The 27258-nt window shown below is 47.7% G+C and overlaps 8 protein-coding genes across 8 annotated transcripts; 6 read left to right on the top strand and 2 right to left on the bottom strand.

Annotated features, from left to right (window-relative positions):
* Positions 1 to 62: 62 nt before the first annotated feature.
* On the top strand, positions 63 to 1793 carry N7479_009246 (RCC1 domain-containing protein; the record flags this gene model as incomplete). Its single annotated transcript, XM_057256939.1, has 1 exon — positions 63 to 1793. The coding sequence occupies one exon, from the start codon at positions 63 to 65 to the stop codon at positions 1791 to 1793; it is 1731 nt and encodes a 576-aa protein (XP_057104397.1).
* A 214-nt stretch (positions 1794 to 2007) lies between these two features.
* On the top strand, positions 2008 to 4203 carry nop9 (RNA-binding RNA processing protein NOP9; the record flags this gene model as incomplete). The annotated part of the gene is made up of 1 exon (XM_057256938.1): positions 2008 to 4203. The coding sequence occupies one exon, from the start codon at positions 2008 to 2010 to the stop codon at positions 4201 to 4203; it is 2196 nt and encodes a 731-aa protein (XP_057104396.1).
* Positions 4204 to 4725: 522 nt separating this feature from the next.
* Positions 4726 to 6499, top strand: N7479_009244 (pyridoxal phosphate-dependent decarboxylase family protein; the record flags this gene model as incomplete). Its single annotated transcript, XM_057256937.1, has 2 exons — positions 4726 to 4770; positions 4856 to 6499. The coding sequence occupies 2 exons, from the start codon at positions 4726 to 4728 to the stop codon at positions 6497 to 6499; spliced, it is 1689 nt and encodes a 562-aa protein (XP_057104395.1).
* A 276-nt stretch (positions 6500 to 6775) lies between these two features.
* On the bottom strand, positions 6776 to 9445 carry N7479_009243 (RINT-1 family protein; the record flags this gene model as incomplete). Its single annotated transcript, XM_057256936.1, has 5 exons — positions 6776 to 8383; positions 8435 to 8579; positions 8633 to 8938; positions 8992 to 9239; positions 9299 to 9445. The coding sequence occupies 5 exons, from the start codon at positions 9443 to 9445 to the stop codon at positions 6776 to 6778; spliced, it is 2454 nt and encodes an 817-aa protein (XP_057104394.1).
* Positions 9446 to 9567: 122 nt separating this feature from the next.
* N7479_009242 (putative DNA ligase I) lies at positions 9568 to 12033 on the top strand (the record flags this gene model as incomplete). The annotated part of the gene is made up of 1 exon (XM_057256935.1): positions 9568 to 12033. One exon carries the CDS (start codon positions 9568 to 9570, stop codon positions 12031 to 12033), a length of 2466 nt encoding a protein of 821 aa, XP_057104393.1.
* Positions 12034 to 12999: 966 nt separating this feature from the next.
* N7479_009241 (uncharacterized protein) lies at positions 13000 to 14207 on the bottom strand (the record flags this gene model as incomplete). The annotated part of the gene is made up of 2 exons (XM_057256934.1): positions 13000 to 14001; positions 14148 to 14207. 2 exons carry the CDS (start codon positions 14205 to 14207, stop codon positions 13000 to 13002), a joined length of 1062 nt encoding a protein of 353 aa, XP_057104392.1.
* A 1419-nt stretch (positions 14208 to 15626) lies between these two features.
* N7479_009240 (zinc metalloproteinase family protein) lies at positions 15627 to 18154 on the top strand (the record flags this gene model as incomplete). The annotated part of the gene is made up of 4 exons (XM_057256933.1): positions 15627 to 15902; positions 15960 to 16055; positions 16130 to 17997; positions 18058 to 18154. The coding sequence occupies 4 exons, from the start codon at positions 15627 to 15629 to the stop codon at positions 18152 to 18154; spliced, it is 2337 nt and encodes a 778-aa protein (XP_057104391.1).
* Positions 18155 to 22941: 4787 nt separating this feature from the next.
* Positions 22942 to 25405, top strand: N7479_009239 (grainyhead-like protein; the record flags this gene model as incomplete). Its single annotated transcript, XM_057256932.1, has 5 exons — positions 22942 to 22955; positions 23027 to 23170; positions 23238 to 23774; positions 23858 to 25038; positions 25092 to 25405. 5 exons carry the CDS (start codon positions 22942 to 22944, stop codon positions 25403 to 25405), a joined length of 2190 nt encoding a protein of 729 aa, XP_057104390.1.
* Positions 25406 to 27258: the final 1853 nt, after the last annotated feature.

Here is a 27258-nt window from a genome sequence, read left to right as displayed (position 1 = left end):
GGATATAATTTCACTTCTGCAGCTTATCTATGCTCTAGCTGGTGATCCAGCCATCATCTACAATGTTGAAATCCCAATTGCGAAGGCCTGCGGCGCACTCAGTCCTCGCGTTCCGTCCACTCAGAAACTCGACTGCCCAGTCACTAAATGCGCCATGGTCCCGATTTGCTAGCAGTCAATCGCAAAAGCCAGGCTCGTCCTCGCACTGGATCCGCAATTCTCTCGGATTTGCTGTAACAGGAACTGCAGTCTTTCTTGGATACTCGTACCTGGCTGATGGTGGAAAGGAGGCTTGGATGAGTCGCCCGGAGGTTACGAAGAAACAGCCCGTCGATGTCAACGATCTCCAAGCTCAGTTCACTCAAGAAAAACGAAGCCTGAAAAGCCCTGGCGTCTACACATGGGGATCGAACGTTTATCGTGTGGTGGATCCAGGATCCAAAGATACTGATATCAAGACCCCTCGGCGATTCAGATACTTTGATGGCCAGGTGCTAAGAGATCTCAAGATCGAGGAAAAGTGTGGTGCAGCAATCACCGAGAATGGAGATCTAGTGCAATGGGGCCATGCGTACTCAGAGTCGGAGTTCAAACCCACGGTGACTCTGACCGGCAAGAATCTCATCTCACTTGCTCTGTCTGAAAGTCGAATTATTGCGCTATCCTCGGATGGGACTGTATACTCGCTTCCCACCTCCAAGGACGCGCAAATCACCGGCCCAAAGTTAACACAAAGCTCTTGGGTTCCATTCTGGCCCAATCAGTCTAATCTGAGCTATCGTGTACTGAACCCATCATTGAAGCTGGGTGAAAAGGTCACTACAATCAGTGGAGGGCAGGAACATGTGCTGCTTCTTACAAGCTCTGGTCGAGTCTTCTCTGCGGCGTCATCCACGGAAAATTACCCTTCGCTTGGTCAACTCGGTGTGGAGGGACTTAACTGGTCCACCAGACCCAAGGGGCCAGCTGACACCTGCCACGAAGTTACAGCTCTCAAAGGCTCCAAGATTGTTCAGATTGCCTGTGGCGACTATCACTCGCTGGCGCTAAGCAAAGATGGGCTTATGTATGGTTTTGGCGACAACTCATTTGGCCAATTGGGTGTGGATTATGAAACCGAGAGGCCTTTCAAGGATGCTCCTTTTGTTATCAAGGTTCAAAAACTCTATAAAAGAAACCTATATCTGCCCAAGGTTACCAGCATTGCTGCCGGTGGCGCTAATACCTTCTTCTCCGTTGATGCCAAGCGCATTCTGGGGTATGAAGAAGAAGCTGCCAATGTTCACGATCTTGGAAATGTAACTGCAGACACATGGTCCTGTGGTAGGGGAATTTGGGGTACTCTCGGCAATGGCAGATGGGTTCACATACAGGATTCGCCCACTAAGGTGAAAGCTTTAAGTGATGTCAACGAGTATGACGAGAAGACAAAACAAATGACCCCTATCCGCATTCGGGACATGTCGGTCGGTACAACACATGTCTCTGCTATCTTGGACAACAAGATCAATGTCAGTAAGACTACCAAGGACTCTTTGGATCAATCTAAAGACTGGGGCTATGATGTACTCTGGTGGGGAGGCAACGAGCATTTCCAGCTAGGAACAGGAAAGCGAAGCAACCAGTCCAAGCCTACGTACATCAATGCACCCCCCGAAAACAAGAAAACCCAGGCAGAGGCGAGATTACAGATCATGCCTCGTCACAAGGGCAAGGTTGGGAAGCGCAACGTGAGCATGGAACAGCGTGTTGAATGTGGGCGCCATGTCTCTGCCATTTATTCTGCGGTTTAAAGGGTAAAAAGGAAACCTGTATATTAGTTATGCCATATGAAATCCGATTATAATTCGTTCTACTCAATAATTGGCCTGCTGTTTTGGTCTTATAGAATGGCCGCAATTGCAAACAGACCAAACTCTTGTATCACCGCGGAGACGCTTGGACCACCGCTTATCCAAAAAATTTCCAGCGGTTCAAGTCCATCTTCCCTCACGACACACCGCCATAATGCCTCGTGAACAACAAAAAAGAGGCCGCAGGGCCGAGAAGAAAGCCCAAAAAGAGGATTCCAAGAGAAAGTTCGAGGAAACCCCCGAAGATCCTGTCGCGAAGCGAATGAAGCCCTCTGCCGACGACGAGACCAACGAGGCCAACGATGACATCCAACTCCCCGAAAATGAGGACTACATTCCCCTTGACCAGGGCGAAAAGCAGGAAGGCGAGCAACCTAACTTGGATGGCGATATGCCTTTCTATGGTCTTCTGGACGAGGAGGAATCGGAATACTTCCAGCGTGCCAACGAAATGCTGGAGCTGAACCAGTTCCAGGACGCCGAAGAGCGCAGCTTATTTGTCGACAGTGTGTACTCAGAAGCTAGTGGCAAGGAGTTGAAGATTGCCTGCAGTCAGGGCTGTTCGAGACTCATGGAGAAATTGATTTCAATGTCAAATACTCAACAATTGCGCCGGATATTCAGCAAATTTATCGGCCACTTCCTTCACCTGGTGCAGCATCGGTTCGCTAGTCATGTTTGTGAGACGCTTTTCATTCACGCTGCGCCTGCTGTGATGCAGAAGGCGAAACCTCAACCCAAAAAGTCGGACGAAGAAGGAGAGGAAGAGCCGGAGCTGTCGCTCGCAGAAATGTTCATGGCTGTTATTGAGGAATTAAAGGAAAACTGGGGGTACCTGCTGACGGAGCGATTTGCATCGCATACAATCCGAGTGCTACTGCTAGTTCTTGCAGGCGAGCCAGTGGATGTCACGTCAAATGAGTCGTTTGTCGCAAGTCGCAAGAAGGAACGAATTGAGATCAAGGCTATCCAGGGTGAAGAGAAGGCGGAGAAAGCTAAAGCCGAGAAACACACTGTTCCAGAGACATTTGAGCCGGCCCTCAAGAAGATCATGACCGACATGGTTGCCGGTCTCGATGATGTTTATCTCCGAGCCCTGGCTACGCATCCAGTTGGAAACCCCGTACTTCAGGTACTTTTGTTCCTGGAGCTTTCGCATTTTGGAAAGTCTAGCGCCAAAGACCCCAAATCGACCATCCGGAGACTGGTTCCCGATGAGTCGTTTGAGGAAGAATCCGAAAGCGCAATTTTCATTCGTGGTCTCCTCTATGACCCAGTGGGTTCTCGCCTGTTGGAGACGATGGTACGATACCTCCCTGGTAAATCATTCAAAAACCTTTACAAGAACAACTTGGGTGACCGAATTGGTTCCCTTGCTCGCAATAGCACTGCTGGATATGTTGTTCTTCGGATGCTGGAAAGACTCGGCAAGGATGACTTGAAGATTGCCATGGCCAACATTGTCCCCGAAATCCCGGGCCTGATTGAACGGTCAAGACTGATTGTCCCCAAGATGTTGATCGAGCGGTGTGTCGTTCGTGGTGTCGACACAAAGCCTCTTGCCGAAGCGCTTGAGAATGCCTATAGCAAGGATCCTGTTATCAGATTGCAGCAGATGCTCAAGTTCAACATCTCGGAGAACACAGCCCCGCAAACTGAAGACCATGATATGGACGAAGAAAACGACGAAAAGGAGGACAACGACAGAAAGGACCGTAAGCCACGGGGCCCACCTCCAGTATCTGCGGCTGAGAAAGCAGAGAAATTGCATGGCTCTCTGCTGGTACAGGCCATGTTGACTGTTCCTGGCCCACTGAGCCAACTCGTCTACACCAGTCTTCTCGCTCAATCATCCGAAACTATCGTACAACTTGCCCAAGAACCCACCTCTTCCCGAGTTCTCCAGCAGGCCCTGACTTCCACAACTTCTACGCCTCAAATCCGGCGACAGCTCACCACCCGTTTCCAGGGTCATCTCACACCTCTTGCCTTGAGCAGCAGCGGCTCACACGTAGTGGATGCGCTCTGGACTGCAACCAAGGATATCTTCTTTGTCAAGGAACGCATGGCACAAGAACTTGAGCAGCATGAACAGGAGCTTCGCGATTCTTTTGTGGGTCGCGCAGTCTGGCGAAACTGGTCAATGGATCTCTTCAAGCGCCGCCGACGCGATTGGACTCACAAGGCCAAGGGCTTTGAGGAGCGAACCCAGGGTAATGAAGGTGCCGAACGTGCCGAACGTCCCAAGTCTAAACTTGATCAGGCGCGGGCCCGTTATGCAGCAGCTAAGGAAGCAGTCGAAGCTGGTGCTACTGGTGCGAACCAGACTGTGGTGTCTAGCCGGCAGTGATGATAGAATTACATATTGGACGAAATGCACATGTACTCATACAAAAAGGCGTTCATATATTCAATTGTTTTATTGCTTTATATCTATTTCAATAGTTTCTTATGAATCGATATCATATTTCAAAAACTATCAGAGATATTAAGAAAATTGACAGATTGTATATACATGGTAGTTCACACAACAATCCCGTGAGCACATCCGGGTTCCTGCAGATTCGCCGAAATCTTAATATCCTTGCTGCATATGACATATGCAAGGGATCTAGATAATTGGGAGTATACAAACTCCATGATAATCCAACTCAAATATGAGTATAGCCAAGTATAGGCCATCGCATGCTTCAGAAAGATGTGGATGATGTCAGGCTTTGCGGGATTGTCGCCATTCCCGAGATCGCCGCATGGTGAACTTTTTTCCCTTCCAATTGCGCCTACTGTCTTCTTTTTTTCCCATTTCTTCTGCATAGACTCAATCATATCTCTTATTGCATTTCAAAATACCAGAACGTGAGAATCTGTATAAATGTCAGGCATTGCGCAGCCCAGCCGCGCTGATGAAGTGCAAAGTGTGAGTCAACTCCATATCGCAATGATCTGCACCCCGCGGCATTCTTTGATCAATGTTCTAATACCAACATCACCACTCTGCTTAGCTTCTGAAAGCAGTGGAAGACCTTCTCATCCCCTTTATCCGATCCGCAGACGAGGATCCCCGCGGGACCTCGGCACAGAAGAATGGCACCAATGGACACACTGGACTGGCGGGGACTTCGTTGGTAGATTATAAGAAGCCCGAAGAGCTGCGGGATATCCTTCAGCTCGAGATCCCAGAGAAAGGCACCAAGCAGGAAGGTCTCATTGAGGTATTGCAAAAGGTCTTGCAATACTCGGTCAACACCTGGCACCAGGGGTTTTTGGACAAGCTGTATGCGTCAACCAATGCGCCCGGCGTGGCAGCAGAGCTCATCCTCGCTACCTTGAACACCAACGTACACGTCTACCAGGTGTCGCCTGCGCTGACTGTCATTGAGAAATATACTGGCCAGCGGTTGGCGAACCTCTTCGGGCTGAACGGTCCACGTGCAGGAGGTATTTCCGTGCAAGGCGGATCCGCATCGAACACCACCTCCATTGTCATTGCGCGCAACAACCTCTACCCGAGCACCAAAACAGACGGGAACGGCGGGTACAAGTTTGTGCTCTTCACGAGCGCGCACGGGCATTACAGCGTAGAAAAGGCGGCTCAGATGCTCGGCTTCGGTAGCAGTGCCGTCTGGCCCGTTCCTATTGATAAGGTCGGCCGCATGATCCCAGCCGAGCTCGAGAAACTCGTGCAGAAGGCGCAGAGCGAAGGCCGGACGCCTTTCTATGTTAATGCCACTGCAGGCACAACTGTCTTGGGCTCTTTCGACCCCTTCGACGAAATCGCAGCCATTTGCCGCAAATACAACATGTGGTTCCACATCGACGGATCCTGGGGTGGCTCGTTCGTTTTCTCCCAGCGCCAGAAGCATAAGCTAGCCGGCGCAGAGAAAGCAAACAGTATCGCCATCAACCCGCACAAAATGATCGGCGTTCCTGTCACCTGTTCATACCTGCTAGCATCGGATATGCGCCAGTTCCACAAGGCCAACACTCTTCCTGCGGGATATCTATTCCATAACGAAGAAGATGAGACCGCTGCCAACGGCGATGCAAACAAAGAATCCGAGTTGGAAGTCGACTCACCGGAAGTGTGGGACCTGGCAGACCTCACTCTCCAATGTGGTCGACGTGCTGATTCCCTCAAGCTGTTTTTGGGCTGGACATACTACGGAACCGAGGGATATCAACAGCAGATCGATTCAGCATGCGATATCGCTGCGCACTTGGCCAACACCATCGAGCAACATCCCGATTTCGTTCTTATTAGCGAAAATCCCCCGCCTTGTCTGCAGGTGTGCTTTTACTACGCCCCAGGCAAGAAGTTTGTCTACCCGCGCGGCCTGGTCTCGAATGAGACACAGCGCGCGAAGAATAACAGCAAGGTTACTGAGCAGGTGACGCATGCGATCGTACCCAAGGGCTTCATGGTGGACTTTGCGCCTCCCAGTGGGGATGAGGATGCCGCTGGGAATGGAAAGTTCTTCAGGTGTGTGGTGAATGTTCAGACAACAAAGGAGACGGTCGATTCGCTTGTCCGTGCCATCGAAGAGGTCGGTCCTGGCATCATTGAGTCTTTGAAGGCGAGCAACCCGGCCGTTCCGCACAAGCGGCTTGGTGAGCGTGGACACGGACCTGTTGTCCATCGCGCTTGAGCAGGTGCGTGATTTGATTTCTTTTGATTTACTTGCACATATAGGGTAGAGTTTATGGACACGAGAGACGGGATACGACATATAGGAGATCTGGTGGAATATATAAGGCTGTGTGTATCAATTTGACACCCTAAGAACAAGATGAGCCAATATCTCGGAGCTCAAATGTGGAGTGTGTAGAGCAGTCGGCATAGTTTCGAACTATACCTACTCTGAGAAATAGTAATAAATTCCGTGCAAAGAGAATGGCTTGGGTATAGAATGATATCAAAGCCATCAACTGCCAATCTCGACCCTACGTTCCAACACGGACCGAGCCTCAGCTTCCGATAGAGAGTCTATCTCCAATTCAGCAAGCACACTCCGTGCACTCTCATTATCCCTAAACAGCCTCTTCTCCACATCCCATAGCCTTAAAGCCGGGTCCTCCTTTGCAGGGACGTCTTCTTGCTCGGCCGTACTCAAGCAAAGTATACGCAGTCCCTCGCTGAGCTTTTTGATGGTTCGGAATGAGATGCCCGCAGAGCTAGCTGCGCCGAGTGCAGAATCAACAACGTGACAGAGATGGTCGACATCGCTGGCAAGCTGTGCCGCTCCAGTCTCAGAAAAGGTGTGTTTGGTCAGGATGCTGTCCCAGATATAGCTTTGGACAGACAACAGGAGCTGGCGGGAGACTCGTCGTAGAGGCACAGTTCCCAGTGCGCGAGAGAGGAAGGAGAGCTGCGTGGACAAGATCCGCATTGCATGGGCGAGATCGGAAGTGGGTGAGAGGGAAGATGCTGTCGCTGTAGCAGATGGGGTTGACAGCGTTGCCCATGTGGATACGCGAGAATAGGGTTTCAGAGCAGCGATGATATTAGAGGACAAGGTTGATGTGATGATAGCTTCCGAGCGAAGTCGGAGACGGCGGTAAGCAGATGCCGTCTCATCGAAAAGAGCGCCATCGGATGAGGTTGCAGTTTGGGCGCCGTTGTTGTTGGTGACTGCGGGTGAGGTACGCGACGCTACCTCTGCGACAGACATAGTACCAGCTACGTTGCGACCGCTGTCTCGGTTTTGTCGAACCCGATCCTGAAGCTCGGACCAGAGCTCAACGAAGAACACATCATTGCTCCAATCCTCCATCTTCTTTTCGAGGTATTCGGCACTTCCGAATACCCTGCAAAGCCGCTCCAGCCCGGCGACACCCTCGACACTAGCTTGCCCGCCAGCTCCCTGTACAGTGCGTCCAATCGTCGATGTCATTGCGAGGTAGGCCTCTAGTGCAGAATAGAGACGCTCATGGAACTGGTCGAAAATCGCGATTTGAATGTCGATGAGAAACCGCAACTTCTGACTAAAAGATGACAGAGGCTGGTAGCGCTCGGTTATAGTTTCGAGAAGATCATTCACGCGAATCGCAGCCTTTGTTGGTTTCGTTGCAGTGGGTTCCATGCCATCGTAATCGATTTCTCCGCTGTCCGCGGTGTCGATGATATCTTTGTATCGCGCCAGCGCAAAGTCCTTCTCAACCTGAAGCCATCGATCATACCAGCCCTGTCTGGTCAACACTTCCCAGGTCATGCCCTTCCAATTGTCGTCCGCATATGGATCTGGCATATAGTTCCATGTTTCTCGGATCTCATTATCAAAGTTCATCAGTTCATGAATGAAGTGGCTGAGCAATTGAGGGTAGTCTGAGATTTGAGGGAGGAACAAGCTGATCTTCTCTTTCAGCATAGGAAGCAATGCAGTAATGTAACTGTGCGATGCATTGTAAAAGTTCCATTCCAGACTCGGACCGACTGCTTCGGCCCTTTCATCGAAGATGGGCTGCATATAAGAGACGAAAAATCCGCCGAATTGATTGACAAGGTCCATTATGTGCGAGAGGAAATATTCAGGCTAGAACCCAAGTTAGACTTATATTTCTGCGTAGACATAGGGTGACATTACCTTATCCAGTCGGTTCGTTGGCTTGTCTCCACTAAAGTGATATTTGAATCGGAGATCCAGATGATGCACCATAACCTCTAATGGGAACAGGACTGGTGACTCGAAATTTAGCCCGGAAGCCAGTGCATCACGACTTGGAAGTTCACTAAGAGGAAAATTGTTAGAATATGCATTCAGGCATGAAGGTGGTGATCATACGGTAGTTGCAGGTCGATCAACAGTTCAACATCTTGCCTCCACCGGGCCAAGAGCTCGTCGGTAAGATTCAGTTGTCTCGTTGGCCATTTCATTTCTTCCAGCGTCTTCTGCAGCCGGTCACTAAAGTATTTCTTCATCTGCCGCCTCAATGCAGAGGCTAGTTTTTCTGTGTAGTCGACAAGATGGGGGGCCGCTCCCTCGGCAGCAGGTTGGGCATCCTTCAGTAGTCCAACGATGGTTCGTAGTCGGGCATACGGTTTCAAAGCGGCGCGTGGTTCGGAGGCAATGTCTGCCAAAGCTTGCTTGCTGTATTTTTGTCTCAGTATCCAGCCCCTCACGATTGGTGAATGTGGCATTACCTCAATTCCTCGGCTTCCTTGAGCAACTCCACGTATCCCTTGGATAATTCAAGTCGCTGGAGCTTCTCCATGCTCTTTTCCAGACTCCGTACTGCCTCATCGCTAGTTTCGGATTGTGTGATGGCCATTAATCGTCGGTCGATGTCCGCTTGCTCCGCGGTGAACGCCTCAGCTTGCTTTCGAGTAGCTTCGGCATGGTCGTTGGAGGCTTTTGTCGCATTTGAGAGCGCTTCGCTGGCTTCTGCTAACTATTTCACAAGTTTGTATCAGTAGTGTTTAGAGAGAAGATCGGTGTGAGGGGTGGTACCTGCTTCCGCTGAAGCTCCTGTTGCGCGCGTAGACTGGATAGCAGCGAATCTAAACTCTCCAGATCGGCAGAAACCTGAATTTTGTCATTTAAATAATCTTCGACCCGAGTCCGCTCATGCGAAGATAATTCCGCGAGGGACGCCATGGTTGAAGGGAGGAAACTTGACTGCGGAAGCGCAAGGTGTCGCGAATGTTGATCTCCGCCTTTTGGACTGACGTCTTCCGCAGTGGCAACCATGAGCTTCCACACTATCAACACCTTGAATAATGTCTAGTCCAGCCAAGAAACGGAAAAGAAATGGAGATTCATCGCAACCAACGCGCAGTATTACGTCGTTCTTTAAAGGACAGGCCACTGAACAATCCAATCTAAACGTCCCCGATGTCACTGAGCAAACTCTCTCCGATGAAGCTCTTGCGCGCAAGCTACAGGCCGAGTGGAATGAGCAGGAGAATACCAGCACTCCTATCGAAGATACGCAATTTAATCTGCAGACCAACCCAGCTCCATCTACTTTAGACTCGCCTGTCTCACCCCCAGTAGCGCCAGTGATACCAAAGAAGAGCACTCTCTCACTACAGTCATCAGCTGGGACGGAGGATACAATATCCCTTGCTATTCCCCTTGACCAAAGCCCCCAAACCTTCGATGCTAGTCAATACGCGGCTGAATTGCAGTCGCATTGGGCAACCGAAGGCGGAGATGCTTCCTACGCTTTATTAACAAGAGCCTTTATTCTGGCGAATGCGACGACTAGTCGAATAAAGATTGTTGATACGCTGGTCAACTTTCTTCGGGTTCTGATCGAAGGGGACCCATCGAGTATCCTGCCTGCTGTGTGGCTAGCAACCAATTCCATATCACCTCCATACGAAGAACTAGAGCTAGGCCTGGGAGGTTCTTCTATCTCCAAAGCACTAAAAAAGATATACGGCCTCAATAACCAAGGACTCAAGACCCTATATGATAAGCACGGCGATGCAGGAGATGTTGCATTCGAAGCCAAAAAACGACAATCGTTTACTCTGGTGAAGCCGAAGCCGTTAAGAATCAAGGGAGTATACCAGTCACTGAAGAAAATCGCCACTAGCAAAGGACCCGGTAGTCAAGAAATCAAGCAGAGGATCGTCGAGAAGCTTCTACAGGATGCGCGCGGCGCCGAAGAGAGTAGATACATTGTCCGGACATTGGTCCAAAATCTGCGAATTGGCGCAGTCAAGACGACGATGCTGATTGCTCTCGCGCGAGCCGTCTTATATTCCAAGCCAGTCGGAGCAGATTTTGAGGTTCGTCCGCTGCACCAACTTGCACGCTTGAAGAAGGACGAGCTTGCGGAAATTTACAGCAACGCAGAAGAAATTGTTAAAGCTTCATACGCTAGACATCCTAGTTATAATGACTTGGTGCCCTGCTTATTAGAGATCGGGCCCACAGAAGAGCTTTTGATCAGATGTGGTCTTTCAATGCACATTCCACTAAGGCCGATGCTGGGCAGTATCACGCGCGATCTGTCGGAGATGTTGACGAAGGTCCAAGGCCGAGACTTCAGCTGCGAGTACAAGTATGACGGGCAACGTGCGCAGGTGCATTGCGACGAGCAAGGGAAGGTTTCTATCTTCTCGCGCCATCTTGAGCTCATGACAGAGAAATATCCGGATCTTGTCTCCCTAGTTCCGCAAATACGAGGGGAAGGCGTGTCCAGCTTTATCCTGGAGGGAGAAGTGGTTGCCGTGGACCGTGAGACTGGAGATCTTAAGCCATTCCAGGTCTTAACCAATCGTGCAAAAAAGAATGTTGAAATCGGCGACATCAAAGTCAATGTTTGTCTTTTTGCATTCGACCTCATGTATCTCAACGGCGAGCCTTTACTAGATCGCCCCTTTCGCGAACGCCGCGAACTGCTTCGCAGTCTCTTTGTAGAGATTCCAAAACACTTCGGCTGGGTGAAGAGCATAGATGCGACATCCGCGGATTCGGAGTCTGTCCTTGAGTTTTTTAAATCTGCCATCGAGGTCAAGTGCGAGGGCATCATGGTCAAACTCCTCGACAATGTGGCCAGTGCAAACACTCAAGTCAACAACAAACTCTCCAACGAAACAACCACAACCATCGAACAACCAACTAAAGAAAAGCCCACCAGACGCAAGCCCCTCCTCTCAACCTACGAACCAGACAAACGCCTGGAATCCTGGCTGAAAGTAAAAAAAGACTATAGCACATCATCCGAAACCCTCGACCTAATCCCGATAGCCGGGTGGCATGGGCAAGGCCGAAAAGCGAAATGGTGGTCCCCGATCCTACTAGCAGTCCGGAACCCAGAAACAGGATCTCTGGAAGCCGTGACAAAGTGCATGTCGGGGTTCACGGACAAGTTCTACCAAGGAAACAAGGAAAAGTACGCGCAGGGCAGCACGAACGTCATCTCGCGTCCCAGCTACGTCGAGTACTACGGCGAACCAGATGTGTGGTTTGAGCCATGTGAGGTGTGGGAAACTGCTTTTGCAGATATCACGCTTAGTCCTACGTACCCGGCTGCTATTGGGCTTGTCAGCGATGAGCGCGGGTTGAGTCTACGCTTCCCGCGGTTTATCAAGGTTCGTGAAGATAAGTCTATTGATGAGGCTACTTCGTCAGATTACTTGGCGTTGCTGTGGCGGAAACAGATGGAGCGGGCTGGTGAGATTAAGGGCGTTGGGGAAATTGGGGAGGTCGATCTAGAGGGAATGGAGTAGATGAGAGATTATTTCAAATCTTGTTCTTTTGTGATGCTAATAATAATTGGGGGGGGTTTGGCCCCGTGTAGATCAGTTTGGATATATGATACTCCATAGTCTGTACTTCTTATTCGCTCTAATTTTCCTTATCTACCTATGTCTTAGGCAGATTTACATACATGCATGGATGCACATATAAGCCCTATACATATGACATCACATTTGGTTTTCAGTAACAGGTCTATGATTGGCTGTCAAAAAGCCTCTTAAAATGCAACGCGAAAGTGACGCGAAAAGACGCGATCGGATTGGACGTGAAAATGAGGGGTTGACTACGGTTGACTACGTGGTCCAAGGAAAACAGCTGGTTTTCAAGAGATACGGGATATTGTGGGCTGAAACACTCAACCAAATTAAGATGTTGTAGTATGGAGTATCTGAGGTTGTGGGTATTCGGAGCCAATGAAATAAAAAGGGCCAGTGAAAGGACCATGTAGGGTCTGAGGTATATATGCATGTTCTCAATGAACATATTTCCAATTCGCCTTCTTAGGGACAGCCATGCAGAAATATTGGTCAGTCTCAAAGGCATGCAGGGATCCAAGGCTCCTAAAAGAAGACATGGTGGATGCAAAGAAAGAAGGATGAAAGAAAGAAATAAGTGAAATTGTCGAGGGCAAACAATGACATAGAAAAAGCAAGACATATATGGTCTTGATGAATGAGAGGTAACGCAAGACACGATAGTAAAGCATATGAAAAGACAACGCCGGTGGATGCAGGTCCAGGTAGAGGGCTTCCCAATCGAGACTCAGGTCTGTCTTCGAAAGAGGCAAGCCTCTGCACTGGGGAAATAGAGCCAATTACATAGGGGATGAACACAATGTGTACATAACATGATCATAAGAAAGTCGTCAAAGGGGTTTAAGAGGGAGGTAAGGCAAAAATGGACAGAGAAGAGAAAATAGAGAGAAACACTGGGTTTCATGGGTGCAGTTCGCCGCCCAGTTGTAACGCTAGCCCCTTTTCTTTGCCCCGAGATCGAGGGCTAGAGTTGCCGGGAGGAACCAGCGCATCAAAGTTCAATCGCTTTCTGTTGCTGGTAAGCGGAGTGCGAGCAGGATTACCTGGGGTGCGGCCACCCCAGGTTGGCTGTGCCGGGCTAGGGGTCACATTCACGAAATCAGCGAAATTGAATTGCTGATTCGGTGTGCTGATGTTGGCAAACATGCCGCCGCCCATCGTGGGTGTCATGCCTGGCAGTACTGCGTGCTGACTGGGAGGGGTGGAAGGTGGGAAGGCCTGGTTTCCGTTGCCCCTTGCAACCCGAGCAGGGGTCGGGGAGTTGGCGAGGTACAGGAGCAGATCTGCACCATCCTCATGGTTCTGTGGTTGGTTGTTGCGGGACAATCGCATATGTTTTGGAGGAGGGGTTCGTGGAGGGGAGGAGCCTACGATCGAGCTCATAGCCCGGAAACTGTGCAATGGGAGATCGGGATCGATCTCTTCTGAAGGTCCAGGATATACAGGTGACGACATCTCCGGGATTGGAGCCTCGGACATGAAGGGGGCTTGTGTGCGTCGGCTCGTACGGTGTCGGCTCATGGCAGGGGAGGATTCTGGCAGCCGGTAAGAACTCTTCCACGAGACCCGCGGTGCCTTGGCAGGACGTTCGGAATCAGAGTCAGACCGCAGACGCTTTCGACTGGCAGACAGCATGGGCTGCATGACTCGAGAGTTGAAGGTGACGGCATGTCTGTTGCGGGCGGATCGAGGAAGCTCCTTCGAGTAGGTGGAGGCTTGGAGGGGAGGGGAGGTGATGGGAGTCTCGCAACGACTGCGTGAGAACTCAGATGAAGAGTCGGAAGGCTTGTCACTTTCGAGAACGGCTCGGCCATCCTGCTGGTTCGGGTTCAAGCCATGCAGTCGACCGTGTTGGTACTTGAGTTTGGCGAGGCCCAATCGATCCTGCAGACTGAGAGAAACCTGTGCGAAGAGGATCCAGGGTCAGTGCCACATCACCAAGAAGATCATCTGGAAGCATTCAAATGCAGTAGCAAGTATTTAGGCTACCAGCCAAGACTGCATCTCGAGGGATCTGCCTTTTCTTTTTTTTATTTGATCTCTCTTACCTGGGCGATATCGATTTTGCGGATCGTTTTTTCTGCCGAGCCCGGCTGTGATAGAGGCATTGTATCAGGAACGCAACAGAAAACAAGTAAGACACCCCAATGCAAAAAGAAAAGACGTTTTCGAATGTAGAGTCGATGTTGGGGTTTTGGGGGCGAGCAAGGGCGAGAGGGAAGGGTGGGAGATTAGCGAAATGCGGGAAGTCCGAGAACAATCCTGGAGAAGCACTTGAACAGATTGGGATAGAAAGCTGAAAGAAATTAATTTCTATTCGCTGATGTTGAATAGTTAGACATTAGGAAACACTGTCTAATTCTAATTCTTATTTTTTTATTATTTTTTCTTGAGTCTCTCGGCTTTGTTCCAAATCTATACTATATGTAACTATGTATCATAACTAAACTATTCCTGAGTGCCTACGGAGTGCCTTGTACATACTACGCGCATGCAACTATCTCTATATAGTTCAATTCAATAACCCCTATCTAGTTGCTTTATTATTTATTGTCCTGAATTTGATAATTTGTGTTCCGATCATTTGTACCAAAAATGGATCTATCTATTTACTTTGGCTTCCACTTATAGGGTACGGAGTACTTTCTTCTATACTCCGTACTCCGTACAGTATACGGAGTACTAGTTTAAAGTCTCAAAGAAGAAAGATGTTTTCCTGTCAAATTCCGGGATCCCCATAGAAACAAGGCATGCGGCAAACAGCGTTTGATCCACTTGAACTGGAGAATGAGGTATCTCCTCTGAGGTATGCTCTAGATCGCCGGAAGCATTTATATGCTGTTGTCCTTTTAATATGTACAATATAGTATGGGACAAATCCTCATGGGTTCGAAAAAAAAGGAAAAAAATAGGAGAAAATAGGCCATTCTAGATGTTCAGACAGTGAGAAGAAAAATAACTCAATTCGTATTTGGGCTGGTGTGCAGTATCTAGCCATAATGCCTTGGGGGACCCTCTTGGATGAGCCACCTACGTAGCTCTAAAATCGAAACCAAAGGCCGAAAATGTAGCATAACGTCGGGAAATTTATGGGGAACTTGGCCCTAAAACAATATCTATCGGCATACCGGTTTGGTCATAGCCAAGGTATGTGAGCTCAAGATCTTAAGCTAAGAATATTAGTGCGATCCGAATCCACACTGAAACATTACTGAAAAGTGCCTAGGCGAAGATTGAGGGTACGTAATACTCTTTTCTTTTCCAAAGTGCTCTAAGTATAGTGCTTAGTATTATTTTGGAGCTAAGAGGGGGCAATCTCTGTTCGTAGAGCTTTTTTTCTTCTTCTCTTTCTAAAACACTTCTATTAACATTAAATTCAATAATTTAATCCCCTTTTCCCCCCCCTATCTGGTGACTTGCGGGGCGACTCGTCGTCAACCGCAAACGGTTACTTGTTCCTGACACTATTTACCCGCTCTAAAAACACCTGGGCAGCTTCTGTCTTTTTTTCTTCTCTCAACCTCGTCATGCCGTTCTTTAAAGACCTACGGCGTCGATCAAAGGCCACTTTTCACAAGAATCCATCTCATAGTGTGGAGGAGGTTTCCGCGAAATCCTCATCCACGATCGACACTTCCTCCCATAACTCCATCACTCCACCGTCATCGATCAGACCTACCGTTTCAACCCCCAGTCTTCCTGCTCTCAATGAATCTGAAACTAGCAGTGCAGTCAGTACCCCAGTGGTCCCTACACAGCGACCGGGGCCTCAGGTGACCAGCTCTCAGCGAAATAGCGTTATTGTATGTATCCGCATTCCTCCCCTACGACTGACGATACTGACTCTAATTGCTTGGCAGTGCAGTAGCTCATCTTCAGTCAATGGCGTGTACCGATCACAAGCTCCCGTCTCGCCTTATGCGCCAAGAGTCGTGTCTGTGGCTGATAATTCATGGGTATGTTTGCCTAGCAATCGGAGGCACATGGTGTTCTCTAGTGAAATCAAACCAATTGTCTAACTATTGTGCAGGTCAACCAGAAAGTGTTACTCGTCTATGGTCAAATCGGTGACCCAAGGCAACATCCGCTGGACGGAAACGTTACCGTCTATCACCACCAAGATAATTTCCCGTCGACCGGCTGGCCCGTCACGGCGTCGCATTTTAAAGTTCTCGTTCATCTAGTTCCCGGTCCCAATCGCCTTCGCTTTGACTTTGTCTCGCCGAAATTGTCCACAGGCAGCACACACCCCGCCATCCACTCCTCCTGGATTTGCATCAACTATCTTCCATTGGTCAACAACCCGCCATTACACCTCGTGATACTCCTGGGGAAAGATTCAGATGGCACATACGATGCAGTACCGGAAAGGGTCGAGCGCGAAGGAAACGGGCTGGAAATGGCGATTCGAAAGTATCGCATGGCAGCCTATCTCTGGCAGGCCTTCACCGGTGAACAAATGTTCCGCAATAATTTCGGGCGGCGATGTTTCCGATTTGAGGAAGAGTGGCAGTCTGGTAGCTTGAGCCGTCGTGATTTTGCTCAAAGCCAGATGCGGAATGAAGCCAAGATCCACGTAGTCCGCACTGAGAAGACAGTGGCGGAACTTCGAGATCTCAACATCGCCCAGCAGAATGATAAAGCTCAGAAGAGAGACGAATTATTCACCATTGCTAAAGAAGCGGTGCGAAATCATTTCCAGCCTCAGCCCGGCCAGAAGCAATACGTCTCCGTTCTCCTCCTTGACTCTCACTGGGATACCGAATCCCAGATGATCACCGGCCATGCGGCTTTAGGTTCGTCCGATGACGATATCAAAATGGCCATGTTTGGGTCTCATTGTCTTCAAAGCTATCCATCGTGTCTGGAAGAAGTCGTGGATGCGTTCTCAGACTGTACCCGTACGGATACGAACTATGTCGCCAATGACTGCGGCGAGGCGGGCTCCAACTGGGAAGCAGCAAATCTGGGCATCGGTGCTCATCTACACGAGGTGGGCCATCTCTTCGGATGTCCTCATCAGGAGTCAGGAGTCATGCTTCGCGATTATGTGCGTTTGAATAGAACATTCCTGACCCGAGAGCCTTTCTCCACTCGCACAAAAGCTCAAGGCTTGAAGGTGTGTTTGCCCAACGACGAGTGTAGCTGGCACCGCCTCGATGCGCTACGCTTCCGGTTCCACCCCAGCTTCAGACTCCCAAGTGACCCTTCTCCCACGTCGGATGATAGCGTCCAGGTTTGGCCAGTTGAGAATGGCAAGATACTGTTCACTGCTTCGTCGGGGATTGCATTCATGGAACTATATGCCGAGGGTGATACCCTCTGCCACAACTTCATTGAATACCTGAACAGTGAGTCGAGCCCCAACGGACTACCACGGCAAGTTGCCGTGACGGAGAGTGAGCTTCGTCAACGTGTGTATGGCACCGAAAAGGAAAAGAAAAAGAACATTCGTCTAGTCGTCTGCTCCGGTGCAATGGGTAGCTACAGTGTTGAGAACATTGGCGATCTTAAATCGAAAAATTCCCTCGTCAAATTGCCCAAAAGCCAGTCTGGTTACAAAAGCGGCAGATTAGGCCAGTCGGCGATGGAAGGCAGTGAGCCAGAGCAGTTGTTACTGGAATCTGCCTTCATTAAAACAAAGCTCTTGACATCGATCAAAGTTTACCATGGTTATGCGCTCGATGGTATCGAGTTCTGCTACGAGGACGCGACCAGTCAGCTATTTGGCAAGCGAGGAGGCAAACCTGGCGGTGATGAATTTGTCCTCGATACTCGACGCGGTGAAATTATACTTGGGTTCTATGTCCGAGCTGGTCTCTGGATTGATGGGATCGAGATTCTCACTAGTCTGGGGAGAAAGTCGGGTATCTATGGAAATCCCAGCGGTGGCTCAGGGTATGTATTTCTCTTTTATTCTCTCGTAATTTTCGAAGCTTGCTAACCAACTTGAAACAGCCACACTTTAATACCTCCTTTAGGCTACAAGATTGCTGGAATCTCTGGCTCCTGTGGATCATGGGTTGATGGATTCTCATTGATCATCCAGCACTGATAGCAATTCGCCATCTACTACATTCCTTCTCTAGCTCTCGCAGCTAGCTCCTCGTCCTTATGTCTACGCCTTGAAGCTAGTCGCAAACCCAGTCAGCCATGGTTCAACATGGCAAACTGCGAATGACTGCAGGGCATCCTTCTCATTCATTCATCTCTAAACGGCCATCGAGCCTTGCATATTCTTGCATCTTTACTCTCTTTTCATCCCTAATCTGGGAACAGGCAATTCCGCAGTCCAGAACCGGCCATTGGCCACTACATACACGAGGTTCTGTCGGATTTTGTTTGTGTCTATAGCTTTTCTTCTGTTTTATTCCCTTTTTTTTTCCCCCGTCACACATCGGCGTCATGGGTGTTGGGGTTGCATGTATGCATGGTGATATTTTCTTCGACCTTAGACGCGGTCGATACAGGTCCCGGGTGCATGGGACTACACTTACTGATAATCATTGAGCATGCCGATGGCCACACAGCACTTCCGGACCATCTTGTAAAGGGGAGCATCATTCATATTGGTTGGATAGTTCATAGAGTAATATCATAAACCACCATCAATGTTCAAGCATAGTGATCCAAAGAGTAAATCAATGCCAACCGTGTAGACGTAAAATAATCGACTAGCTACTAAGGTATCAACAGGTCGGGGGATACTCTCCTGAACAGATAGGTTTCTACATTACGTAGCCAGAGTCCTCGAGGCACAATTTAGTGTGAAAATCGTCCCTCAAAAACAACATGATATTCGGAAATTTTGATAGATCGAAAACACTGAACAACCTCCGCCTCTTTAACAAACTTGACCTCTCACGCTAATAATCTCGGTGATACGGAGTACATAGCAGCCAATGTCCCCTTTTTTTCTGGAAAGTCTACCGAGTATATGTATTTGGTTTATCGTTTATTGTTTATTAATACATATACTTTTTTGTACATGCAACCTTACCTCGTGTTAGCTATTGAGGTTCGAACATACTATAAATACATATGTACGTTGGAAAACACAATGCAACGTCCTAACTCTAGCAAGTACAACATATATCACCAGAAAGCAACGTACCAGTGCGAACTATGGGTCCTTGAATCCAGGGCCTCGAGTAGAAAAGAAGCAAGGAGCCTTTTGCACATTGGAAAAATAGAGTTTTCACTATAGAGATGGGGTCAAAAGATTTGCCGGGAAAATCACCCATAACCAATACCCTAGGCCAGAGCCGTCATACAAAGTAGGTACTTTGTACGATGTTCTCCGTACTTTGTAGCTTCTATCATGATGTCTTTCGGTACATATTCACCTTGGACGGAAACGGCAGTCAGCCAATCCAGACGAGGACTATTCTCCACGTTATTATGGAGTGAAAGACAAGACGGCAAAAGGTCATATCACTAATCTCTCGGGACTCACAAGTCGGCCCGGGGCCCCGGAGTGAACATTGGAATGCTCGGAGAAAACAACAGAGCCAATGATATGGAAATCGTCATAGAGTGCATATCCTTCTCCGAGTACAGAGACAGTGAACGTGACACACAAGCGGCAGGCTAAGCAAAGAGCCAATGGGTTTTGAATATTTAGAGGATCAACGGGATCAACCTCAAATGCGGACAGAATACGGAGTACAAGGTACAAGTACGGATTACTACAGATGTACATAGTTCATTCATGTACAAAGTACTGCTTTGTACGTTGTAGTTGAACACCTCAATTCATTTTAAGTTGAGAAAGTGGAACGCACGTACCATTGAGAGTAATGGCCCCCCGAGAGAGGAAATGCAAAGCTGCGTAAGCTGTGCCGTGGCATTTCATTTGGTTTCATTTATCAAAGAGCCCCCGGATGCCTGAGATCAAGGTGGCAAGCCCGTTTTCTGGCCTGACTGGCTATTCAGCACCAGTAGATCCACCCCTCTTCCCATATTGCCGATCTCCGATGTACTTTGTACACATTTGACTTTCTTTTTCGGGGGATTATTCTGTTTTCTTTTTGTGGATTGGTTGACGGAGTACGGAGCAGTGTGGATAATTCAGCCGCTTACTTTGCCTACTTTGTTACACACTTCGTGCATTTACGCACTAGGCGCTTGACCAACCGCCCGTACAACATACTCCCTGTATTGTACTCCATGCAAAACATCTATGGATACAACATAGAAGCTCATGATTGTACCCCCATGCGAATGATGTAACCGATCAGCGCTACAGCTCAACTGACCTTAGATAAATTGTACAACATATTCGGTATTCTGTACTCCTATGTGGCTTAGCATCTCCTATCTCGATGCTCCTATCAACACTAGATCGACCAATAATCGGTTGTATATTCTATACAGTTACAGTTTCCGATTGATTTCAATGAACTAATGATCCTACATAGTTGGTTACACCTTCAAATTGTTTGTTTTTTTTTCTGTTTTTCTGTTTTTTTTCTGTTTTTTTTTACTCAACTATAGATGTGGCCTTTCCAACACAGCTAGCGTCCAAGTCCTCCCCTGTCATATCAGTGAAAAAGACGTCTCGCTTATGACGGTGTGGCTTTCACTGTTACACTGCTATAGTAAATCTCGCGGAATGAATCCCCTTACGTCAACTCTAATTGGACTCTAGGTGATGTAGGTGGAGAAAGGCGTTCGGTGTTCGGTTATTTGCTCTTATAAGATTGGGGGTGTTTATGCACCTCGATGTACAATGAGCCGGAGGTTAGGTAGCTTCATACGTTAGGCTAGTAATTTACAATTTCTTAAAGGAGGGTTATCCATGGCAAGTGGATCTTTATCTAGTATTGTATGGTAAATTGTATTTGCAGCACGTGCTCCACCGATCGTCCTAGCATAAATTGAGTAATCTTACTGGTGGGTGGGCCTTCCAGCAATGAGCTGTGTTGACTCGGGCTGTTTTGGCATGGTATGTGGCTGTATTTTAATTGTCTGACAGGTTAACATTCCGTACCGCCAAGTATAAATCACACACCCTTCGAAGCTATGGCCGTTATAAAACTATGTTGGTAAATTGTATAATTGTAAAGTAATAGACGCCACCCTGGTATAGAATAGTTTTAACGCTGCATGAAAAAGGAACTACTTAATTATTTCGATGGTTAATTAGGGCCAATACTCTCCCATGGGTCCTCCTTGAGCCGCGAGGGACCGAAGATGAGGTCATCGACATAAATCCGAACTTTTGGTAGGAGAACATCCAACAGATTCAATTGCCAGATACCCGGGCCCAACCAATGGATTCTAATGGAAAATCTTATGATCACGTTGAACCAAAGAACGTGAGTTCTGGTGTAGGTCCGGTCGGGCCGGCCACCTATCACATTTAACTACCCGAGATTCACAGTTCCACATTCAGTCCTTTGTCAATATCACAGCCACATATATCTCCAAAGTCTGACCTCATATATCCTAACAGCGCATATATTGCACAACATACTTTGTACTTCAGCCACGAATTTGAAGGCTCACATAATGAATGATGGTTATACTATTAGACAAAGGCTATGCAATTGCAACATGTATTCCATACTCTGTATAGAAAGTTAAATAGCATATATTTCACTACTACTTACACCCAACATCAAATTGCTATTCCAAGTAAGTTATGTTACCTAAGAATGGGAAATGTTTCCTTCTAATTTGCCGGACACAATATATATGTTTAACACTGGGGATGCCCTACAATATACACGTGCCGTACATATAACATATGTAGTCATTATATGCTAGAAATAGAGACCATGGATCACATATTGTGGCGCTACTATGTAACTGTTTGGACTGAAAGGATCAAGTGTGATATATTGCATACATGTATAGTACTACATGTATACTTAAAATACTTAGGCGTAAGGGATGAAATATTGATTACAATGTAAATTTACACTTCGTTTTCGCTCCACTTATACCTGCAGGCTTTCCGTGGCTCGGCAATCCCCTGTTACCAATCATTTTATAGCTCTAAAAAAAATTGTATAGAATTTATTTGGAAGTTTCGACCATTTGAGGTTATTTTGAAGAGAAACGAGAATGAAAAAATAAAATTGAAATGAAAAAAGAAATGAAAAAAACGCCTTCTATCTCAAAAGGTCTTCTTTTTCAATGCTCTGTTTTTTTGTCTATTGGTTCCATGTGGCCCCTGTCCTTATCAGTTTTTCTTGGTGGCGACAGCTCCCGGTGTCTCCCAGGGCCTTTTCTCTCCTAAAATCTTCCGAGTTCCAGCCCCACTTTTGTAGAAGTGTGGCTCAGTGGATGACAGTTTTATGTGGCATCCCTCATGGATCTTTCATTGGAGGGTCATTGACCGTACCATCTTGACTATTCCTTTCCATTCTCCCCTCCCTTAAACACGATCGTCATCTCTCCCCTCCTTCCACCCCTCTCTCTCTCCAATTATATATATCATTCCCTCCAATCCCCTATGGGAAGGACCTCAGGAAAAATACTCCATTACTATTTTTGAAATTTGTGGACTTTTTATATCTTCACCTCCTCCCCCCTTGATCTAGACCCTGATCTTCCGTTTTCGTACTTCCAAATTTCACATCCTAGTCGTTTACACATTTAGAGGAAGTTCCTCTAGAACATTTTGCTTGAAAGGCTTCGGATGAACACTGCATACTACGGCAATCCCAACACTTTCCCAACGATATTCCACGACCACTTACGTTCTCGTCCACGTCTTTGAAACTCAAGACCAGAGCACATCCAAATCTACTGGCCGTGAGCCACGACTTGCTGTGCCATATTTTTTTTTTGTTTCTTTCCTTTACACGTGAGGCATTGATAAAATAAATCCCAATGTTTAGCAGCCGGTAAGTTGTTTCTTTTTACGTTCCAAGTTCTATAATGCTTTTTATCTCTAACGTTTTATCTCTCTGCATAGGAACAACGCTCAGAAGCCAGACGGTGAGTTCATCAGTCGCTTCCAGCAAGCATTTTCAGAAATTGTCCCTCGACGAGACAGTGAGAGTGCGTCAACCGAAACCTTGCACAATGTGAGGGCAGCTGAACCTATGATGGCCGCAAGGTGTGTACATCATCTACTCTACCAGGTAAAAGGGATGAGATTAGAACTGACAAAGCAATTCGAATAGGATGGCCGAGAACAACGATGTGAAAATGGAGACTCATAATATGAAGTTCCCTATCACCAACAACGACCGCACTCCTCGAAATATGCAAGAACTGGGATTGACACCCTCATGGATGGAATCCGCTTCGTATTCCATGATGCCTCTTGTCAACCAGCATTCAGGATTTTACACTCCAACTTCTGGTGGAATGGGTGCAATGTTCCATAATCAAGCAGGCGATTTGCATACGCCAACAGGGATGCACTTGATCACTCCACTGTCAGGGATGCCATCTGTACACAATCACCACAGCCATGGCTTTGAGCCTTTCCACCCGCAGTTCATAAATCCAATGCATGACATGAACCAATACGCACAGCAACCGTCATATGCACCAAGCGCATTCATGCACCGCGACACCGGATACGACGCCATGGACGATACTCTGGACGACTCTTCCCTGAATGATGCACATATCGAAACTGCATCCAACGTGACGGCCTCGACAGACTTTCCGGCTCAAATGGCTGGTGACATGTCCTATGCCAAGGGTGAAAAGTGAGTTGAATGATTTGATAAAAAAAAGGGGGAGGGGGAAGGTATTTCTGGTCAATACTAACCGTGTTTTTATTACATTCTAGATTCCGATTCAGTGTTTCTCTACGAGCACCAACCGCCATGGTGAAAAACCTAAGTGAAATCCCCGTTACCTATCTCAATAAGGGCCAAGCATACAACCTTACAGTTACCGACACAACTCCCCCAATGATCAACCACGAAACCCTTCGATACAGAACATTTGTCCGCATTTCCTTTGAAGAGCAAGAACAACGAGCGAAACCGTCAACATGTTGGCAACTATGGAAGGAAGGCCGTGGTACGACAGAAGCCCATCAACGGGGTGGGAAATTATTAGCTGTTGAATATGTGGATCCTTTACAAGGTGGCAGTGATGCCCACAGGCACCGACAGGTCCAAGTCGAGAGTATGACGGTCGACGGGTTCTGTGTCACTTGGACTGTCAACCCAGCGACCGGCTTATCGGATTGCAACATCCCCGTGCGGTTTAATTTCCTCTCCACCGATTTCAGCCACTCCAAAGGTGTGAAGGGAATTCCAGTTAGACTGTGCGCCAAAACCGAGCTTTTATCACCAGGCGAGGAGACAGGCGTACCGCGCGATATGGAGTTGTCTTACTGCAAAGTAAAGCTTTTCCGGGATCACGGTGCCGAGCGGAAGCTGTCCAACGACATCGCGCACGTCAAGAAGACCATCGATAAGCTTAAGCAGCAAGTCTCCCAGGCAGAAATGGGGGGTGGATTTGCCAAGCGCAAACGGGGAAACAATCTTTCTGCTACCACAAAGGGATCTGACAAAAGTTTGAACCACAAGCGGACTTGGTCGATAGACTCGGACGACGCTCCCCCAGAGAAAATTTCCTTGGAGGATGATCTCCAGGCCAAGTTGGCTAGCATGCAGGAGATGTTCTCCTCTACTCGCTCAGTGAGCATTTTCGGCTTACGTGGTGAAAAATTCGACGATCCCGATCTATATCCCATTCAGTTATCAGGTGAGGGCGATTCCCCTCATTATACGAATATGAGTCGCTCAAGCACACGCGAATTAGAATCGATGATGCCTTCGCCGCCTAACACCAATACCTCTTCTTCGAATTCGCCGCCTACCCAAGCACTCAGATTAGGAAACTGCCCAACCACCATCCAGAGAATTTCTTCTAGCGACCAAGTCTCAAGGGGCTTCATAGAAGCCGTGGGTGTAGACTTGGCCTACCGACCTCCGGTGGAACGCCCTCCCAAGCCGAGTAAGTTTTCGAGCAACCCTGATCATTAATCTCCTTACTAATTGCCTTCTCAGTTGCATGCTTCTATATTCGATTCACTGGAAACGCGAAACGTTCAGATGACTATTACCGTGCAATCTATTTGACGGAGCGTACCGTTCGAGACCTTGTCAGAAAAATCACCGAGAAATACCAGATCGATCCGATGCGAATCTCAAATATCCTGCATGCCAATGAGAAAGGTATGCGAGTCTTAATGGATGACGATGTGGTCCGTCATCTTCCAGAGGGTCAAGACATGATCCTCGACATCTCCGAAGCATCAGGTCCCAACGGCAATGCTTCTGGCACACCAGGATCTCCCGTGGAGCTAAAATTAACCTATTGAACCTGCAAGCCCTACATTTCAAGGCCATGTCCACCGGGCTTTGAAATTCAAACATAATGCAAAAGTAAATTTCTTTTCGCCTTACTCCATCTGGCATTGCTAGCCATTGTGTTCTTTCAGCTCTGATCTACAACGCACGAGTTTTTTCTTTCAGAGCACCAGTTACTCATCTTTTCATTCCATGTTCTCATATATTGTCTCTCAATGGGCTGGGATTCACCTCTTCTTCTACAGGCGTTGAACACGGGGATAATAAACGAGTCTCCGAGCAGCGATAACCTGTTACATTATATTTTTGCTTTTTTTATTGACACATCTTTTTTTTTGTTTGATTTTAGCGTTGCTTATCCACTGTCTACGACGGTATATGAGTCGATAGGTCATGGAAGTATTGATGTCTTTGTTATGGTTTATTATTTCGATCTGGTCGAGAACCGAGCATACGAGGTTGATACCCTTTGTTTTTTTTTTTTTTTTTCTTTTCTTTTTTTTTTTTGTTGGTTGCTGGTCTTTACCAGCCTTGAGCGTTTAAATTTTTCTGGGGTCTCTATTCATGTCTATGTCTGTATGCTTATATACAGGCTTTATCATTTGATTAGATAGTCGGGGGATGGGATGGGACTACAAGTCAGCCGCTCCGGTGCAGGTACAGAATACGATGACCTTGCTACCTCAATTGTGATCTTGCACGTAGAAGTCGTACCTTACTCTAGCTTGAGCACAAGATTCAATGTAGTATTCGAATTGTTGAACGCCATCAGCCACACCAAAACGCCACTAGCAGCAATGCAACCCTTGGCACCTTAGAACCTTGGAACAATCATACGTTTAATAATGAGTTCTTGGCACTTGAAACCATTATCCGAGACTGATAGACACTTAAACCCCCCTCCCCCCCCCCCTAAATTGAGTAGAAAATATGTTTGGGGAACGGATGTACCATAAAGGAAATTGACGCCTCGCGATCCACAAATCAGTCCACATCAACATAGTGGACCACGGACTCGTGTGGTGGCTTACAGTGGCTTCCGCCACAAAAAAATCAACAAAATGACGTCCCAAGGTTCGACCCCAGGTTCCCAGGAACACGGTTGGTTAAACCCCCCTCGTCACTATGGTTTGTCTAAGTGGGCAGGGAAGATCCAGCAACCGCTGTTTCGGGTTTATATCGATTTTTTGATTGGAGGAACTGTCCTTTCTCTCCTGTCAGCCCAATACGCAGGTGGCTTTCGGGCTCGGGAGTCGTCGGGAGTCTGAAGGGTTCCCTTGGGTCGCAATTTCAGTGGCTGTTCCGTATCGGGGGGTTGGACGTATTATCAGGTCTTCAGATCGGGAAAAACGCCCATTTCGAGATCGTTATGGTACATGACTCGGGGGCTTTTTTTTCTTTCTTTTCGTGGCTTTTTTTTGTCAGATATCTACTCCGTATATATGTACCTATTGCGACGATTAGTACTAGTATCGATCAGTTGGACAGCAGATGTATCAATTCCTCTTTGTGGTTGTGATCTTCCAGCCCTGGAGATCAGAGAGAGATGGAGTCGTCGTATCCGTATCCATTTTGATGCTTAGATCTGGAGTATTACTCCGTACCAACCAAATTAGGGGAAATTTTCATCTTATTTCCTTATTTGATCTGGTCTCTTTCAGCGATACGTCATTGCTATATCCATATCGAGTAGATATCTCCGTATAGATCTGGGCATCACAACTTACATTACTTAGATAAATACTAGCCTCTAGGCGTTTTGATAGATCTTTTTTTTTCCTATATTGATAAGAAACACAATCCCGAGTTTACAACGAGATTGCCGAATATCGGATTTCAAACTAGTTCGTATAGCAAAACCAAA

This window comes from Penicillium vulpinum (genome assembly GCF_028829585.1).
Source record: "Penicillium vulpinum strain IBT 29486 chromosome Unknown utg000004l_segment0_segment0, whole genome shotgun sequence".
NCBI classification, from domain to species: domain Eukaryota; kingdom Fungi; phylum Ascomycota; class Eurotiomycetes; order Eurotiales; family Aspergillaceae; genus Penicillium; species Penicillium vulpinum.
This window is presented reverse-complemented; position numbering and strand designations above follow the sequence as displayed.